General features: G+C 52.6%; 1 protein-coding gene across 2 annotated transcripts in view; it reads right to left on the minus strand.

The window, feature by feature from the left end:
* Positions 1–19,076, minus strand: part of EPHA8 (EPH receptor A8) — a 53,964-nt gene that overhangs the window by 15,035 nt on the left and 19,853 nt on the right. For both annotated transcript variants that reach the window (XM_009562607.2, XM_054086038.1), the window contains exons 3-5: positions 16,973–17,636; positions 1,980–2,135; positions 644–979 (exon numbers count right to left, since the gene is read on the minus strand). In XM_009562607.2, the coding sequence (XP_009560902.2) occupies positions 644–979; positions 1,980–2,135; positions 16,973–17,636 (1,156 nt within the window). The remainder of the gene's footprint in view (positions 1–643; positions 980–1,979; positions 2,136–16,972; positions 17,637–19,076) is intronic.

Genomic DNA, 19,076 nt, shown 5'->3' on the forward strand with positions numbered 1-19,076 from the left:
CATGGCAAGGGGCTTAGCTGCGCTCTGCTCTGGGGAGATGCCCAGGTGAGGCAGGACATCGCTCTGAGCATTGCTGAGAAGACTGGGGAAAGAGCGTCTCACAGCAAGGGATTTGCAAAGATGAACGTGCACGAGAGAGATTTTTCCCAGCAAAGGTTGCTGTCACCCACCAGGGCCTGGCAGCGGTGTGAGCTAAGAAAAGAGCATGAACTGCTGCTTGGCCCTTTGGGAAGAGACAGAAGGTTGGAGAAACAGCCTGAAAGGTTCATGCTCCACTTAGTGTTCCTGTCAATAAACAAGTGTTCTCCGTGCCCCCTGTCTCCTGCAGAAAAGGAGCCTCTGTCAGTGGCTGCAGGGTGAGGTGGAGGGAAAGGAGGATGAAAAAGGATACCATGAACCAGAGAAGGATAAGAGTTGCCTTGGGCAGCAGCTTCTCTCCAGTCCATCCCAGCTCGCTGAACCCACCTCCAGCAGCAGAAAGGATAGGGGCTACGTCTCCTGGGAGTCCCATGTCCATCACCAAACCAGCCCTTGGCTGCTAAGGTGGGTTCGGACTCCTGCAGATACTGTCGGGAGCAACACTGGAGCAACATCAGCATCAATCACAGAGGCAAAGCCTGGACGGGGTGTCTGCTCCTCCTACCTGCCTGGTTTGTTGTGATGTTGGCGACTGCCGCCCTCCTGGACTCCAGGCTGAGGTCGGACACACCGTTGATGGCCTCAACCCAAAAGGAGTAGTTGGTGTGGGCCAGGAGGTTGGTCACTGTCAGCGGTCCCTGCACCAAGCTCATCTGCTGGGGCACGAAGCGGATCCCACTGCCGCACACCTCGCACTGGCCAGTGTCCCCCGAGCAGCGCCTGCACACCACGTTGTACACGATGTCAGCGCGTCCCCCTTTGTCCAGGGGTGGACCCCACTCCAGAGTCACCGAGGTGCCATTTACACTGGAGATCAGGTTCACAGGAGCAGAGGGAGGCCCTGGAAAAGAAGCAGAGATTCAGGCAAATCCAGGGCTGGCAGAGCATGGCATGAGTGGGAGGTGCACCTCGGGCAGCGGGTACCTGCTGTACAAATGATACTACAAGGGAGACAGAGCTGTCCGGAGTGGGAAATGATCCAAACAGAAGACAGCAAAGGCACAGACAGGTCTTGAAGTGAAATGCCATGGAGGTGAGGGGTTGTGGATCAGGGTGTCAAGCGCCAGGCAGGGAAGAGCTGATGTTTGTTCTGGGGGAAGCAGGGAGCAATGAGGTTGTGGGGATGCTTTGTGGTTAAAGCCAAGTTGTCAGTGGGCTGGAGGGTGTAGAGAGGACCCGCTCATCTGAAGGGAAGGGTAAACTCACATCTCTCGTGGAGATTAATGATCTTGGGGAGATGTGCCAAGGGAAACACAAGTCAGATGCAGCTCAGCTTTCACTCTGGCTTCTGCTAGCAGCCTTTCTGTCCTCCCAGGTCAATCATCCTTCTCCTTGGATACTTTTGTTCCTTTTTAATAGCACCCCCCCTCAAAACAGGAAGCTGAGTGAAAACCATAGAACGAGCTTATTGCCACCATCCACCCACAGCAAGGGAGAGGTCAGGAGCACTTGAGCTGCCCCGTGGCCTCCCAGGGGTCTCAGCAGCTTGGGAATTTCTGCAAACTAAGCAGCCAGCAAGTGTCTGGCTGCCAAGGTCTGGTGGAGCCAAGGTCTCATCCTGCTCCATTGCAGGAGGGAGTTCTGGGAGGAAACTAGACTCTGGCCAGGGGTGTTTGGAGAGCAGCAGAATGAGGATGAGACAGAGAGAAGTGGGGGTGTGCAGTTAAGGAGGTCTCAGCCCATGTCCCAAATGGAGACCCAGCATTGAAAGGCTGCTACGGTGCCTCGGGCAGCATGCACGGTGGCCAGGATACAGGATGGGTGCAGATCTGCTGCGTGTGAGGCCGTGTCAGCAGCCCCGCTGCAGTGCAGGTGGGACCCTGGGCAGCTGGGGTACTCACGCGTGCAGGCGGCTGAGGGGGGGTCCTGCACTGCCCTGTAGAAGCCGCCATTGCAGTGGCACACGCGGGCTGCCCGACTCTCCGAGTGGCTGTGCAAGGGGCACTTTGCACACAGCTGGTCCCCAGGGGCTGACTTGTAAAATCCCAGCTGGCAGGCTGCAGAGGAGGGAACAGGCAGAGGTCAGAAGGATGTGCCTGGATGAGATGCACCCCACAGCTTGGAGAGTCTCACCAGTGCAATGCTGGACCCCCATCCCAGCCCACGGGGAACCAGACTTTCCCCCCAACATCTGAGTGAGTTCCCCTCCAGCTGGAAAACTGCTTTTGTCTGTGGCCGAAGCTGTACTTACTGCCATCCTGGTGCCTGTTCCCCACTGTTTCATCATCAGACTTGGGTGCCTCTGCTCTTTGCCAGCTGCCTGCAAAGCTCGAGGTGCTCTCCTTGCACACGTGTTTGCTGCCCAGCACTCTCCCCACTGCATCCACCCCTCTGGGTCACCACCTGGCCCCGGAGGCAGCGGGTGCTGCGAAGATCAAACCAAGGAGCGCTGGAAGTTGCCTTGTATGCTGTTCTAGGTACCATCATTTACAGGGCAAATTTACAGTCTTCACGTTACAGCAGTCGCTGATGCTCATGCTGGCTGTGCCCGGGTGCCTGAGAGCTTCAACGTGGGAATTCTCTAGAATTAAAAGCTCCACACCTGGGACTTGGTGGTGTCCCTCTGGGAGCCTTTGGGGGGCTGTGGTAAGAAGCACCAAACTTCCTTGCACAAAACAAGGGAAAACACCCTCTGTTTTTTTTCACCCAGCACTGCATGCCCACTGCCTGCTCTCTACAGAGGGACAGCATGGCCAGATGAGCCAGCCTGACATTTTTCTGACAGTACAACCTTCCTTCCGTTGCTCAGTCTCCTCCTCATCCCAGGGGCTGTGTGGTGGGAGCATCCTCTCATCCCATCCTACGGCTGACATCGCTCTGCTCTGTCCCAGCCCCCATCTCCCAGCAGCCCCTCGCGTTAATCATTTGTCACACAAACAAACAACTTGTCTCTCGTTACAAAAATCGATATTAGCTCCAGAGTGACATGTAACATGGCAGGGATCTGTCTGAGGGTGGAAGGAGCCAGCATCTCTTGCAGATTTTGAATCCAAGTAAGGAAAACCAGTCTCTGTCCAGGTCCCTCTACCCACCAAGTGCTTCTAGGACCGGTTCCAGTGATTCAAGCATCATTCCTGGCTCTAACTCGTTTCTATTTTTCCCTACTGAGGCAGTAATACCTTCATTTTCCCATCTTTACCCCCAATGGCCAGCTCTGCATTCAGCCTCAATTTTTGCTTCCAAGCATGTAGAAGGGTTTTGTTTGTGATCCAGCAGCCCTGGTGGTCTGGGTCCCTCCTTGCTGTCTGTTCTGCTTCAAGGTGCCGATTTGTTTTCTTGTTATTAACACTCCTTTCCTCACCACAGATGTCCCTGGACTGATGGCTACCAACATTGTTCACGTATCACATGCTGCACAGTAATGCAACGTCCTCTTTAAGCTACTCCCAGCCATGGCAGCTGAAGGCAGGACTGCAGCCAGACCCATCCCTGGTAGCTTGCTGGTCCTTCTTCAGACTCGGTCACCAGCTTCTGGGGCACTTCTGCCCCACTGGTGTTCTGAAGAGAGGGGAACGACACCACAGCAGAATGTACACGTGCTGCAAATGGCAGAGACGCCAGTATCGTAGGCTTCAAGTTGGACGGGGAAGACTTGGTTTAGACACTGGGAAGAAATTCTTCACCATGAGGGTGGGGAGGCCCTGGCCCAGGTTGCCACAGCTTCCCCATCCCTGGAGGTGCTCAAGGCCAGGCTGGATGGGACCCTGAGCCCCTTGATCCAGTGAGAGGTATCCCTGCCCACGGCAGGGTGTGGAACTGGATGGGCTTTAAGGTGCCTTTCAACCCAAGCCATTCCCATGATTCTATGGTTCTATGTTGGTACAGCAGCCTGGAAACAATAAAGGCCAACATTTCCAGAGTTTGTTCCTAAATTCTCGCTCCTCCACTGCCCAAAGAGCATCAGAGCAAGGAGCAGAACTGCCCAAACTCGGGGATGCAGGGGAAAGCAGATGGGGCTCATGAGGAAATGGCAGCAGCTTGGCATTGGCTTTCCTCCCCAGCTCTCTTGACTCCTCTTCATCACAGGAGAGAAATTAGGAGAGGCAGAGCTGGGAAGGAAGGTTTGCTGTGCCAGTCTGCCACACCAAGGACAGCCCCGGGACACTGCCAAGCTCTGGTGCTGACTGTTCCTCGTGGTGCAACCCACCAAGAGAGGCAAGGATGCCCTCCGCCTGACACTGCAACACCCTCCAGTCTGCAACCCTTGGGTTTAGGTGTAAGACTGAGATGGGTGTCATTACACCCTATTCTTAGGCAGGGAACAAACACCCAAATCTTTAAGAAAGAAGAGTTTCCAGTTTTTCCATGCAGGGAAGGATGAAGACACGGCACAAGAACAGCCCACCAGAGGGGCAACTGAGCAATGAGAGGCCCACAGTCTGTGCGGGGCAGCATGCACGTCAGGATTTGCTGCCTTCAACTTGTGCCAATCCCACTTGGACCTGCAAAACACCACCATCATGTGGCCATCAGGGTGAGGGAAGGGATTCTGCCCCTCTGCTCCGCTCTGGTGAGACCCCACCTGGAGCCCTGCATCCAGCTCTGGAGTCCTCAGCACAGGAAGAACATGGAGCTGTTGGAGTGAGTCCAGAGGAGGCCATGGAGATGATCTGAGGGCTGGAGCACCTCCTGTACAAGGACAAGCTGAGAGAGTTGAGGTTGTTCAGACTGGACAAGAGAAGGCTGTGGGGAGACCTTAGAGCAGCCTTTAAATACTCAAAGGAGGCTGATGAGAAGGATGAGGGAAAACATTATCACAGGGCCTGTAGCAACAGGGCAAGGGATGACGGTTTTAAACCAAAACAGGAGAGGGTTAGATAGGATGTTAGGAAAAAATTTTTTACGTCGAAGTTGGGGAGGGTCTGACCCGGGTGCCCCATCCCTGGAGGTGTTCGAGGCCAGGATGGATGGGGCTTGGAGCCACCTTATCCAGTGGGAGGTGTCCCTGCTCATGGCAGGGGGTTGAAACTGGATGGGTTTTGAGGTCCCTTCCAACCCAAACCATTCCATGATTCTATGATTATCCCTACCTATGGAGCAATTGGCAACCGCGGACTCTTGATTCAGCAGGCACTGGAATGATTCCCTGACCAACATTTAGCGAAAGGCAGAGAAATCAGTGCTGCATCAGGTATGGAGAGACATGTGGGCAGGGAGGATGGGAACACCAATTGCAGCAGAGTTGCACCAAGCAACTGTAATCACTTAGTATTTAATGCTGTAAGAAATCCCGTTAATTATCTGTAGCAATGATTCACAATTATTTTAGATGCTCTTGGGGAAAAATTATCCTAAATGACAAATTAGGTGAATTTCTGCACTGGGGCAGAGTTGTTCGGAGCCATCTCCCAGCACCTGGACACCACCAGCATGCAAGGAGGCCAGCAGGGCAAGTAGTATTGCTCCCAATAGAGTCATGAACCTCTGTGTATCTCAGTGCTTGCTTTAGATGGAAGCAGGACCTACATGTAAAGCCTTACACAAGCACAGGAGAGGGAATAACCTTAGAACCTGGACGATATGACATTCCTACAGCAGTACTCCATGACAGACACATCCTGCTCTGCACTGAGCTCTTGCCAGTGACACGTAGAAGATCAGGACCTCCTGGGTTCACTTTGGTAAGCCAGCAAGTAAACTTCACACCTGCCAGGTCTAAAACCTTCAGAGCTCCACAGCCATAGTTGTAGCTCACACTGGAGCCACCCAGCAGGGAGGTGCAGAATGGTTGTCCTGCTGTCTTCACTGCAACCAGCTCCTGCCACCTGCCAGAAGCTCCCAGGAGTGATGCCGAAGGTGCAGATTTATCTTTTTCATTATTTTATTGAATTGATACCCGTGCTCTGTGTCTGAGGGTCCTGGGTCCTGCCTCCTCGTGGGCCACCAGAAGTCCTGCTACTGGTGTCCTCCTCCTGCCCCCAGTGCCTTCCCCTCTGTAATACCCAGCCAAGGCTGCCTGTCCTTGCAGTTTCTTACAGTGGGCTTTTGCAGCTCGCATGGGACAGCAGCAGCCCAGCTCCAGCCTTGCACATCTTGCAGCCCAGACACCTGGCTGGTCCCAGTGTCACAAGCAGAGCCCACAAAAACCTAAAAATTAAGCCTGTGTGTGGCAGAGAACTTCTCCAGCCCTCTGCGCATAGGTGGGTCCCCAGCTATCATCTCAGCCCACTGAGGTCCATACCACAGGGCTTCCAATAATCCCCCTGTCTTGCACAGCACATTTTGCCATTTCTGCCTGCCCACCAGCCCCACGCTCTCACCCATCACCTGCCCAAAGAGCCGCAGAGCAGCAGGCTTGTCTCACAAACAGCGATCGCAGGGAGCGCTCTGCCAGCCATCTGTAGTTCGATCCATTTGTTTCCCTCCCTTTCCATCCTCTGGGGACAGGACAACATCTGCTAATAAGCTAGCAGAGCTCAGGAGATGATAGATGAACCTGTCGAGGAGATGCTAGTCAGGAACATGTTGCTCTTCTCAGTCTGAAGTTGCCATATGAGACTAGTGCTTTGCTGGTGGCCTTAGTGGGACCATCAAGGTCTACGCTGGTGGGGCTGCAAATGTGATTATCAACCCTACATCACTCCTTCTCAGCCCCATCTCCAGCCCAGGAGGTTTAGGCAGGGCAAGGGCAAGGCTGAGGGGGTGCCATGGGGCAGCCCCATGGAACCAGTGCCACCAATTGCCCCCCTTTCCCTACCCTGCAACAAAGCTGGGCATCAGCAAGCACCAGAAGAGCAGCCATGTACCTCCCTTTGGTGGTGCTGGGAAGAGAGAGAGCTGGAAATAAGGGTGTCATGGTCACTGCTACAGCCAGAGACAGCCTCAGAGCCCTCCAGGCTGTGGGAGAGGTTAGCACGAAAATCCCAGCTCCTTTCAATCCAGTTTCAGAGTGATACCTCCAGTCTCAACATCCATGTCACATACATCAGACAGAAGCCTGTCATTCAGTCATGTCTTAAAAGGAGGCATCTACCCCATTGCCCCAATCCTTGTGGTTTTTTTTGCAAGACTGTTCTCTTCTCTCCCTGCAATCCCAGGGCATCTCAGGCTTTGTCCACAAGGACGTGCGGTAGTCAGAAAGAGGTTTTGGTGGCTAGCTGGGCTGGTTGTCTCAGGCAAGATCTTGGTCCCTTGATCACGCCTCACTCCATAGCCCTGCTGATGCTCTGTGCATCCTTTGTGCGCTCCTTGTCCCTGTACTGTCTCACACCCCAAACACTGCCTTACCTCTGGCCTCTGAGCACCACCTCATAGTCCTTCACACAGCTCAGTTCCCATCTTAGAATCATAGAATGGTTTGAGACGGAAGGCACCTTAAAGCTCATCCAGTTCCACACCCCTGCCATGGTCAGGGACACCTCCCACTGGATCAGGGGCTCCAAGCCCCATTCAACCTGGCCTTGAACCCCTCCAGGGATGGGGCAGCCACCACTGCTCTGGGCAACCTGGGCCAGAGCCTCCCCATCCTCACAGCAAAACATTTCTCCCTAAGATCTCATCTCAATCTCCCCTCTTCCAGCTGAAAACTCTTCCCCCTTGTCCTATCCCTACATGCCCTGATCAAGAGCACCTTCCCAGCTTTCCTGGAGCCTCTTTCAGTACTGGAAGCTCCTCTAAGGTCTCCCCACGGAACTCCACGAGGTTTGCGCACCCCCACCTCCTAAGCCTGTCAAGTTACCTCTGGATGGCATCCCTTCCCTCCAGCTTGTCAGCCATACCACTCAGCTTCATGTCACCTTGCATCCCCTCTGCCCAGCTCGCAACCTTTCCCACCCCCAGTACTACCTTAAATCCCACTACACCACTCTTTATACCTGAACTTGTCTCTTATTACCCCCGATTCCACATCACATCACCTCCCCACCTCTTGGCCCTTCTTCCCACAATTCAACCCATCTCATACTCCACAACCCCAGAGGTCACAGAGAAGGGAACAGGGAGATTTTTCTCCCATGAAGATTTTGCAAAGCAAGAAAAATCCTACTTATCAAGATGCAGGCAAACAACCTGTGCAGCAAAGTTTGCCCTGAGCCGCTTCTTGCTCAACATCCAAATTTCAGGGCCACCAGGACGAATGGTATAAGGAGGGCCCTGCTTTTCCAAGTGGAGTAATTCCACTTACAATACTGGACCCATGGTGGTCCACAGTGGCTGCATGCCAAACTGGACACCTGCGTGGTGCTGCCTTAGAACAATAAGCAGGTCTTGCCTCTTGCCTTGTGCTGTTGGAAGCACCCCTGGCTCTGCCCTGCTCTTCTTCCCTAAAAAAAAAGGCAGATGATATCCAAATCCCACTTTTCTGCTCAGCTGCATGGTGCAGACATCCTTCTGCTGGAGCAGAGTTGAGATGATGCTGAACAGGCTTATGAAGGTGAGACAGCCTGAGACACACTCGGAGGGAAGGGTTTTTTTACAAAGATTGTTTGGGGAGCAGTACAGCTTGTGGGAGTTGGGTGGAAACAGGCGGACTAATGCCAGAATTAGACAAAAAGCTGTTACTAAAACTCAGCCTTGTAGGAGGGTTTTAGACAGAACTGTCCAAGGCTTCTGAAAAAAACACAGTTTTCACCAGACCAATGCCAAACCTAGAAAACGCTGTGGTCAGGAATGGGGCTGAATAGGAGCAAACCCTGCAGATGACAGTTCTGGAGGGATTTCCCCCCTTCTGCTGCATGGCTTAGCAGAGCACCACAGAATGGTTTGGTTTGGAGGGGACCTCAAATCTCATCCATTTCCGCCCCCCTGCCATGGGCAGGGACACTTCCCACTAGATCAGGGGGCTCAAAGTCCCATCCAACCTGACCTCGGACATCTCCAGGAATGGGCATCCACAGCTTCCCTGGGTAACCTGGGCCAGGGCCTCCCCACCCTCACAGCAAAATATTTCTCCCTAACATCTCATCTCAATTTCCCCTATTTCAGCAGAAAACCATTCCCCCCATCCTATCCCTGCACTCTCTGATCAAGAGGCCCTCCCAGCTTTCCTGGAGACCCTTTCACATCTAAGGTGTCCCTGCAGCCACCTTTTCTCTTTAGGCTGAAAAACCCCAACTCTTCAAGCTTGTGCTAATATGGGAGGTGCTCTAGCCCTCAAATCATGTCTGTGACCTCCTCTGGACTCTCTCTGGGGAGCAAAGTTGCATATAGAGAAAATACTTAAAATCTTAATAAAAACCCAAGAACTTAATCCCAGCCCCTGCAGGAATCAATATGCATGTTCAGAGGGGGTGTGAGCTGTCTCACCACATGCATATGGGTAAAGATATGCACAGGGTCTGAGTTTAAAATAAAGGTACTGAATACTCCAGCAGAAGGAGGTGAAGAGTTTCACAGGGGCCAGCACAGCCCTCACCCCCACACAGCTGAGCATTATCAGCTTTTGGATTTTCTCCTTCACTGGGACGTGTCAGCAGCAGTATCTCATTTGCATGAAGGGGAAGAAGTCATTAAACAAGCAGTAACATCAGTGGGATCTGGATCTCATTCCAAGTACAGAACAAATTATTGGCATGGTCCTACTGCTCTGTAGGATGAGGAGCATCTTCCCCATGCATGGCTATAACACCAAACCTCCAAAAATGTTGAGGAGCTCAAGGCTGGAGAGCAGCCCTGTGGAAAAGGATCTAGGGGTTCTACGTGACAGCAAGTGGAACATGAGCACGCAGTGCTCTGGGTAGCCAAGAGCACAACCGTGTCCTGTGCATCCAGCGAGGCATCACCAGCTGGGAGAAGGAGGGGATTGTCCCACTCTGCTTTCCACTGGGGTGGCTCCACCTTGAGCACTGGGAGCAGCTTTGGCCACTGCAGAGTAAAAAAGATCTAAAGCTGTTGGAGAGCATCCAGAGGTGGGCACAGAGTTGGGGAAGGGTTTAGAGGGATTCACCATCCAGGGATCAACCACCTCCCTGGGCAGCTGTTCCAGTGCCCGACAACCCTTTCTGTGAAAATTTTTTTTCTGATGTCCAGTCTGAACCTCCTCAGCTTGAGGCCATTCCCCCTTGTCCTCTCCCCTGTCACTTGGAAGCAGAGCCCAGCTCCCTCCTCTCCACAACCTCCTTGCAGGCAGTTGTAGAGGGCAATAAGGTTGCCCCTCTGCCTCCTCTTCTCAAGGCTAAACACCCCCAGGTCCCTCAGCCACTGAACTGAGGCTCAGAACTGAACACAGTATTTGAGGTACAGTCTCACCAGTGCTGAGTCCAGGGGCAGAATCACCTCCCTGGACCTGCTGGCCACGCCATTTCTGATCCAAGCCAAGATGCCATTGGCCTTCTTTGTCACCTGGGCACACTGCCGGCTCATGTTCAGTCCCTGTCAACCAACCCCCCCCGGTCCTTCTCTGGGCAGCTTTCCAGCCACTCTTTCCCTAGTCCGTAGCTGCACAGGGTTGTTGTACCCCAAGTGTAGGACCCATCATTTGGCCTTGCTAAACCTCATGACATTGGTCTTAGTCCATCAGTTCAGCCTGTTCAGATCCCTTTGGAGAGTCGATGATCTCAAACGTCTTTTCCAATCAAATGATACTGTGATTGTGGTATGCTCATGGCAGAAGCCATCTGTGGTGGGCATCAGTGGAATCCAGCTTTGGATCCAACAGCTTGCTACCCTGCCAGAATGTCGAGGAAACTGAGTAGGTATCACGGAGGTACAACACAGCCACCAAGCCTGTGGCTCAGAGCTGGCATGTGCTCATTGCGACTTGCATAGAAAGTCTCCTTGAAATCCACACTGATATGCAAAGAAATGTGAAACGCATTTCAATGGGTTTGCTTGGAGTTGCAGTGCAAGTCCAAAGGAGGTCACAAAGATGGTCTGAAGGGTGGAGAACCTCCTGCCTGAGGACAGGCTCAGACTTAGAAGGCGATAAGAAGTGTGGGGAGAGAAGGGAACGGAGTAAGACTCTGGTGGGCTCCCTTAACCCACTAGCATGTCTTTCCTGCTCCCTGCATGCTTTTCCACCCCTTCTGCACTGAAGGATGGGAGCACGGGCTGTGGTCTCCCTGGGGACGTATCCAGGTGCAAGCAGCACCCTCACCTGTCGTCAGCTGGGCAAAGGGGGTCTGTCTCTTTGTGTCCAACGAAAGCAGATTGCATGCTCCTTTCCTCCCCTTCCAACATCAACATCTGGACCACATCTGTACACACAGCTGCAAAGGTCCACTGCTGTGGTCATAGGTCTTTGCCCAGCCCACCTGGAGTCCATGTCTTGGATCTGGCTGTCCCTATCGATGGCATCACCCATGTCATTTTCCCTTCTGGTGTTTCCAGGGTTTACTCTGACCCTGTATGACCAGGGCTGTGCCCACCAGCACAGGGGAGACAGGATGAGCTGGATGGAGTTTCCCCTCTGCTTACACCATACAACTCTGCTCCCTGCTTACTCCACCAGCTGGAACATCAGTCTCCAACGCCTTTCTTCATAAAGGTCCATGGATGCCAAGCTGTATTCACAAGCACATAATTACCAAGCTGGGTATTTTCTCCTCTTAATTAGCAATGCTGTGGTGCTTTAATTGCTCGATTTAAGTTGCCCATGAGGAAGGTTTAAGGTACATTAAATTTGCTGATTGGTTCATCAGCATGAATGCCACCAACTGGAAAAAATTAACTGGCTTCCAGATTGCTCACTAGCCTCTCCAGATCCGTTTCCACCATCCATATCCCACAGGAGACAAGAGAGGGGCTTGGTCCTAAGGAGCTGACAGTCCCTCTCCTACTCCCATCTCTCCTTCAGTTTGGGAGCTGCAGGGGAAAGGGCCCTAGAGGTGACAGCCACCCGCTCGTCTTGTCTGGAGGACACAGACCATCTTTTTGGCTTACGCAGTGCTGGGAAAAGTCTAGTCAGAACCAGATCCTTGTTCAACCACACATACCAACCCCTTGTTTGGTAGCCATTCCACTCAGCCCTGGCAGGCTGCACACACTCGTCCCTATGTGCAGATGGGCTGATGGAGCAGTAATTGCTTAATTGCTGCTCCTTCATCACTGTTTTCCAGGCAAAGAAATAAGCCAAGCTGAAGCCCCCGAGCCCAGCAGAGGGAAATCAGGAAACCTGGACTATGAGGTGCCTCATAGTCCCACTCCTAAAAGCCATGCATATATCACAAAGATGTTCTTTGGGAACTGCATTTCTACCAAGGACTCACCTACCTTCTCTGAGAGCAGGGAAGTGGGGCTGTCTCTACTGTTTTACCATTTTTCCTCTGTTCACTAAAGAAAAACCTTCCTGGGACTGCATTCCTGGAGGTCTCTGTGGCTGGCAGCTGGCTGGCTGGGATTGTGTCTGCTCCCAGAGAGCAGCACCATGTCCCATAGCCATGACTCTGCTCTGGATAGTCCAAACTCTGGGTGTGTACATCCCACAATCAGCTTTATAGATTTTAGTCCAGCTTTCCAGTTTCACTCACTGATCGTTGGTGCCAGGCACAGCCCAAGGAGCAACTTGGATCCTCCTCAAAAGGCTGACACCAACGCAAGGGTCCAGGGAGCTTAGGAGCCAAACAGCCCTCCCCGAAGACAGGCTGGCCAGGGGTGGTAGGAGGAGTGCGGGTGAAGAGCCACTGTCCTCACCTGCCTCAGCCTCCCTGTCCACCTCTCCATCCATCCAAAGGGCGTTGTACGCAGGTCCTGGCTCTCAGCCTCACAGCTGTTTGAGGAGGTGTCTTGTGGGTTTCCTGCCTTCCCTCAAAAGCAGACTCAGGGTTAAAGTGCTGCCCTTTCTCATTTCTCTGATTGCACTGACCTGATTAGAATGTGTCTCTATTCGTCCTGCGCAGCAGCTGCATATAAATAAGGTGAATTATGCTGATTATGTTCTTATCTGATAAATCACTGGCACAGATCCTTTTCACTCATGGCATCGCTTCTTCTGCTATTTAGGCAGAGCAGTTGGTATTTGCTGTGTAAGAGATACTAACGAGTCTTGCTGTGGACTGAGATGGTTCAAGGAGGGAAGAGCAGAACGTCTGATGCTCGCTGTGGAGGGATGATGGGGGAAGCCAAGTCTTTCTGAACCTTGAAATCAGAGGGGAAAAGCAAGTGGGGCAGCAGCGCTGCTGTGCTCACCTGGGAGAGAAACCTCAAGGTGCTTCATCCTTGACATGGCTGTGGCAGAAGATGCCATGGGACTAGAAGCTGGGAATTTTAGGAGCTGGCGCACCCCAGGACCTCATCAGCAGCTGAGGAAATTCATGCTCAAACATGGTTCTTCTCAGCAAGGTGCTGCAGCACCTCTGCCCAGCACAGCTGAAAGAAGAGTCCTGTGCCTTTGAAGATAAATCAGACAGATGCATGCGGCACAGGTACAAGAGAAAGAAGTCTTGTCTTGCAGGCTGTGAAACATCTGATGCCAGGCTAGCTAGTATCCTTACCATGGTCCTGACACCAGTGCCCCTGGGCTGAGATCTGCCCACCCTGATCCCATGGAAAGTGTCCCTTCTCACAGAATCACAGAAAGGTTTGGGTTGCAAGGGACCTTAAAGCCCATTCAGTTCCAGCCACCCCTACAGGAGCAGGGACATCTTGAACCAGATCAGGTTGCTCAAAGCCCGGTCCAACTTGACCTTCAATGTTTCTGGGGATGGGACCTCCATCGTCTCCCAGCCAGTGCCTCACCACCCTCACCGTAAAAAAATTTCTTCCTTATATCCCCTCTAAATCTTCCCTCCCTTAGTTTAAAACCATTGGCCCTTGCCCTGTTACAACAGGCCTTGCTAAAGGTCTGTCCCCATCTTTCCTGTAACCCCTTTCAACACTGGAATCTGCTCTAAGGTCTCTCGAGAGCTTTCTCTTCTCCAGAAGAAACAAACATCAGGTCATCATAAGATGAAGCTCATGGATCCCACTGGGGTAAGTGCAAGGGGTCAGAGATCCCAGCCACCACCCTCCTGCCCAAACAAAGGGGCATCAAAAGTGACATCCAAGAGCCAAAGGTATGAGAGGTAGGGATGTTCCTCAGGTTCCTATGCATTCTGCACCACGTCCCCCCTCTCCCTATCCTTCCTAACTCTATGGCACAACCTTCCTTCTCTTTGGAAGGGCTGGGAACAGCTCTGTCCATGATCTGGTTTCCTGAGCTGTCTTCCATCTCTCTGTCAGGTCCTTAGAAAAATGAACATTAAAGAGGAGGGGAAGAAACCTCCACTGTTCAAACATCTTTAGCTTTGACAAATAAGGCGTCTGGCTGTGAAAGGCGAAAGGAAATTAATTTGGAATCACATTTTAAACACTGCCATAAAGCCAAAGTATCTTCTCTCTAATTTTTTTCCCCCCAAGCAAAAAATGAATCTCCTTGATATTTATAGAAAGATTATTAGGGCCACAAGGAGTGATTTATATCATCTCATCCCTGTGACGGAGAATGAAAAATTGCTGGGGCGACAGCCACTGGAATCCCGCTTTTGTCCGCCTGACAATTAAAACAGCTAATTTCCAACTCCGACAGATCCTCTGGGGTTATAAATCATTCCGGAAAGGCACTTTTCACCGTGAAAAATGAACTCTGCCCCGGTCAAGCACAAGAAGCTTAGATCAGAGATTTGCATCTGTTTGCTTTCGTGTTTAAATATATGTCCTCCTGCTTTACACCCACCAGCCAGAGGAGATGCTGGGAAGGAAGTGCTGGCCCTTCCTCGCGTGATGTTGGGCTATTGAACCCCTCATGCTGGAGCTGCTGAAGATAAATGGGACAAAATCATAGAATCAAAGAATCATCGAATGTCCTGAGTTGGAAGGGACCCACAAGGATCATTGAGTCCAACTCCTGCCCCTGCACAGGACACCCCAACATTCACACCGTGGGGCTGAGGGCATTGGCCAAATGCTTCTGGAATATTGTCAGGCTTGGCACCATGACTGCTTCCCTGTCACTCTCTGGAGGAAGAACCTTCTCCTAATGTCCAACCTAACCCTCCCTGGCATCTTCCTGGCATTCCTTTGGGACCTGTCAGCACCCGCTCCTTCTCCTCCCCATGTGAGGAAGCCGCAGAGTGTGATGAGGTCTCCCCTCAGTCTCCTCTTGTCCAAGCTGGACAGACTTAAGTGATTTCAGCTGCTCCTCATGCTCTTCCCCTCTAAACCCTTCACCAACTCCTTAGCCTCCTCTGGATGCTTTCCAGCATCTTTAGATCCTTTTTATCCAGAGATGACTGGGAAGGCAGGAGGTTGAGATGACACTGAACCGTTCCTGTTGAGGCTGGAGAAAGGCTGGTGATGTTTCTTTTCTGTTTCTGATGCCACAAGCCCTGGAGAGCTTCACCAGAGAGCATTGCTTGTTGAGTAGCATGGGTCTGAGTCTGTCTGCTTGCAGAAGGGTCAGCTACTGCCTGTGTCCACCCCATTCAGGGAGATAGGTTGGACCACACCTCCTCCTGTGCTATGTCTATAGGTAGGGACAATCCCACCAGAAAAGGGCAGAGAAGGAGTTCTCCCACAGCTTTGCTCTCAGGAGAGAGATAAATATGTCCAAGGAAACACAGGAAAGTAATGGAGTGGATGAGCACAGCACCAATGCTGGGGCTTCCCTCCATCTCCAGGCTTTGGGGTGATCATCTCCTAGGGCAGACTCTGTTTTTTAGCATTTCAGGAGTGGGAATAGAGGGAAGGGGGGCTTAGCCCTTCTGAATCAATCCCTAACTCACAGCTCCAAGCAGTCATGGGGCTGGGACACAGCTGTCCCACAGCTGTCCCACACCAGTGCCTCCTCCCATACCAGCAAGCGCTTGGCCACATGCACGCTTCACCCCTATGGTTTAGCATGGAAGAATACAACCCTAACTGAACTATCAGATCTATTCCAAGCTGACTTTCAAATAAATGGTTGCAGGCAGGAGGAGTTTTGGACAGAAGCATTTATTCTGCCTGTCCTTCCCCCACTGCACAACTGGGGATGCGCAGGTCCCAGTGGCACCTGAATCTCTTCCAGTCCAGCCTCGGACGTCCTAACCTTGCGTCAAGTCTCCGTAAGACAAATGTTCCACTTGACGTTTCCATGAAACTCAAACAAAAGCCCTGCACTTTTATTTGCGGAAGCGGTGAACCGCTCCCCTAAGCGCCTCCCAAAAAGAAACTCAGAGCAAATAAATCTGTGGGGGGGGCTCTCCTGGGGAGCCCTGAGTGCTGTGCTCTGTATACACACGTCCCCGTGCCTGGTGCACGGCTGCTGATGGTCACCCCGCTTCCTTATCACAGTTTGTACAGTCGGCAGCTTGAAGTCACCCCAGCGGCACAAAGAGCCCCTGGGAAGGCTCCCTTCACCCCCAGATGGCTGGGGTCTGTGGCAGCCCTGGGGAGGGCTGATGGATGGATGTGATAAACTTGTTTCGTAAAAGTTCTGTCTTTTTCTTTTTGCGTTCCTTGCTTTCAAACCACCCACCACCACCACACCCCACTCCCCCACCCCTTCTTCCTCTGCCGAGGGGAGGCAGGCAGTGGGGCATTCTGCAGAGGCCAAGATGTGCTTTGCTGGAGTGCATGAAGCAGAGTTGCTGGGGGCACCAGGCTGGGGTCTCTGGGCCAAATGCTCCTTGGTAAGGGGATGTGGAACCAGGGCACCCCCCATCTCAAAGGCAAGTCCCATCCCAAAGCCATGCCTTGTGCACCAGGAACCGTGACTATCAGGCTCACAGAAGCTCCCAAGGAGCTTGCCAGTGGTAGCAGTAACACATTTTGGAAGCATGAAGCTGGCCAAAAAAGGCTTGGGCAGCCCTGGCCTAAAGAGAGGCTGGCTGTCCAAGTATTTATGAACAGGCTTCTCTCCTCAGCCTCTCCCCAACAAGACAAAATCCCTTTGCAGACATTCCTCCCCCCCAGGCACCGCTAGCAAGAAGCAGGGACTCACCCGTGCAGGAATCCCGTTGCTCTTCATAGCCAGCACTGCACACACACTTCCCGATGGGCACCAACCATTCTCCCTCGGCACTGCAGTACATTTTGGGGGTGTCTCTCTCCTCCGAATGGCCCACACACTCTCCTCGCACTTCCACCAAGGAGGACGAGTCCGCCCCGGTCACTGCCTCAGAGAAGGATGCCAAGTTCCTCACCATTGCCGGGCACTTCTTGTAGTACACCCGCACTGAGACAATGGCTATGCAAGCACCGATGTCCTGGAAGGCCAAGTAGAAACCTCTCTTGCTCAAGGGCCCCACGCCCCTCACCTCTGTGTTCAGCTTCAGGCGCCTCACCCCCAGGTCCACGTTGGTGAAACTCTCATCAGCTGCGATGGTGTCGATCTTCAGAAACTGGCTTTCCCGGGTGCTGGAGCCCAGGTCCCGGTCAGACTCCAAGTAGTAGAGGTTGAAAGTCTCCTTGCAGGTGCCCAGCACACCCGGCATGCTGTTACAGTCTCGCAGAGTGAATTTAATCTCTGCGTAGACACGCCTTGCACCATCACGTTGAACCCAGTTGGTCCGTAGCCAGTTGTTCTGGTTGGGAGTCATGACATTACAGACCTGGTAGGTGTGGATAGGGCTGAAAAACTCATCCATTTCATTGATGGAGTCCCACTGCAGGACAGAGAGAGAACTGGTCAGTCCAGATGTCCCCAAGCACCAGGCGAGCATGGGGCACGCAAGAGACTGTGCCTACCCACCCCATGAAAAACTCCCTCTGCTCCTGCAGCTGCACCTGGAAGAGAGATCACTGCTGCCAAAGAGAAATGAGGAGAAGACGACTTCACTCAACACTAATTTGGGCAGAAACTTTCACATCTCACCCTGATGCAGAGCTGAATGAATTGCACCCCTGTTTGCAGAAAGGAATGTTTGCACAAAGCTGATGTGAAGGCAGAAACTGATGGTGGTGTGTGTTTGGGAGGGCTCCAGACCCTTCAGGCTGTGTCTGCAATCTCCTTTTCTTGGTGTTTAACCTGCCATTCACAGCAACAGGACAAGACACATGGGTGATGCTCATCTGGGTCTCTTCTGGCTCTTGCAGTCTCTATGCATGAACTAAACAGTCACCTTCCAGCTGGAGAATGAGTTTTGGGATGAATACCACAGGGTGAAGGGGAAGCATGCAGGGAATGCAGGACTCCTAGCAACAAACAGGGGTCCAAGTAGCTCAGAGCCCCTTTCTTCCGAGACAAGGTGAAGTCAGTGTGGTTCCTTAGCATGAGCCCCCAGTGCTCAGCCCAGCTGAGAGGCTGGACCAGGGCAGGCTCCGGGAACCTGGGTGCTGGCAGCTCGACAACTCGGGGGTTAAAAATCGCTGTAGCAGCAAGGCGAGATTGGGGAGGGGATGCTGGCCAAAACCAGGCTGCAGTGAGTGGGATTGTGATGGAGGAATGGTCTAGGGAGTCATTGGGCAAGTTAGCAGGGGACAGGGATGTTTTTGTCATCCAAGGGAGGGATGCTAAGTGGTTTTGACTAACTTGAAGTGAGATGTAGGGAGAGCTTGGATAGAAATGAACTCAGAAGCAGAGAGACAAGTTGTGCTAACTTCGATGTTGGGGGCTACAGGAAACTTCTAGTGGCTTACTTTTGCCTCACATCTCTCTTCCCACCCTCTTCTACCCCACCAAACCCTCATGAGGACCCACAGGTTTTCCCTCCTCTGGGAGCTTCCCACCACTTCTTCAGCCCACATCCTTATCCAAACCAGGCACCCCCATCACATCCCCCGTGGAGGGGTCTGGGACACCTAAATTCTTCTTAACAGAGTAGAAGGCAGAGGAGGAGCAGAGAAGGACTTCAGACCTTCTGACTTCTCCCTGGTCTCAGCAAGAAGCCTTGAAGGTTCCTGAGTCCCATCATGTGATGAGTCCCTCAGATGTTGCACCTCTCTGGTAGACCTGCATTGTCCCCAGATCCACAGCACCCCTGGTCCTGATCCACAGCACCCCTGGTCCTTGGGCTGCCAGCTCTGCCTTCACTGGCGAAGGCAAGCAATGGGGAGCAGCCCCCACCTTGGCGGTCTCTGCCTGCCTGGGGGAGCCAAGCAAAGCT

The sequence above is a fragment of the Cuculus canorus genome, chromosome 21, assembly GCF_017976375.1.
Source record: "Cuculus canorus isolate bCucCan1 chromosome 21, bCucCan1.pri, whole genome shotgun sequence".
NCBI classification, from domain to species: Eukaryota; Metazoa; Chordata; class Aves; order Cuculiformes; family Cuculidae; genus Cuculus; species Cuculus canorus.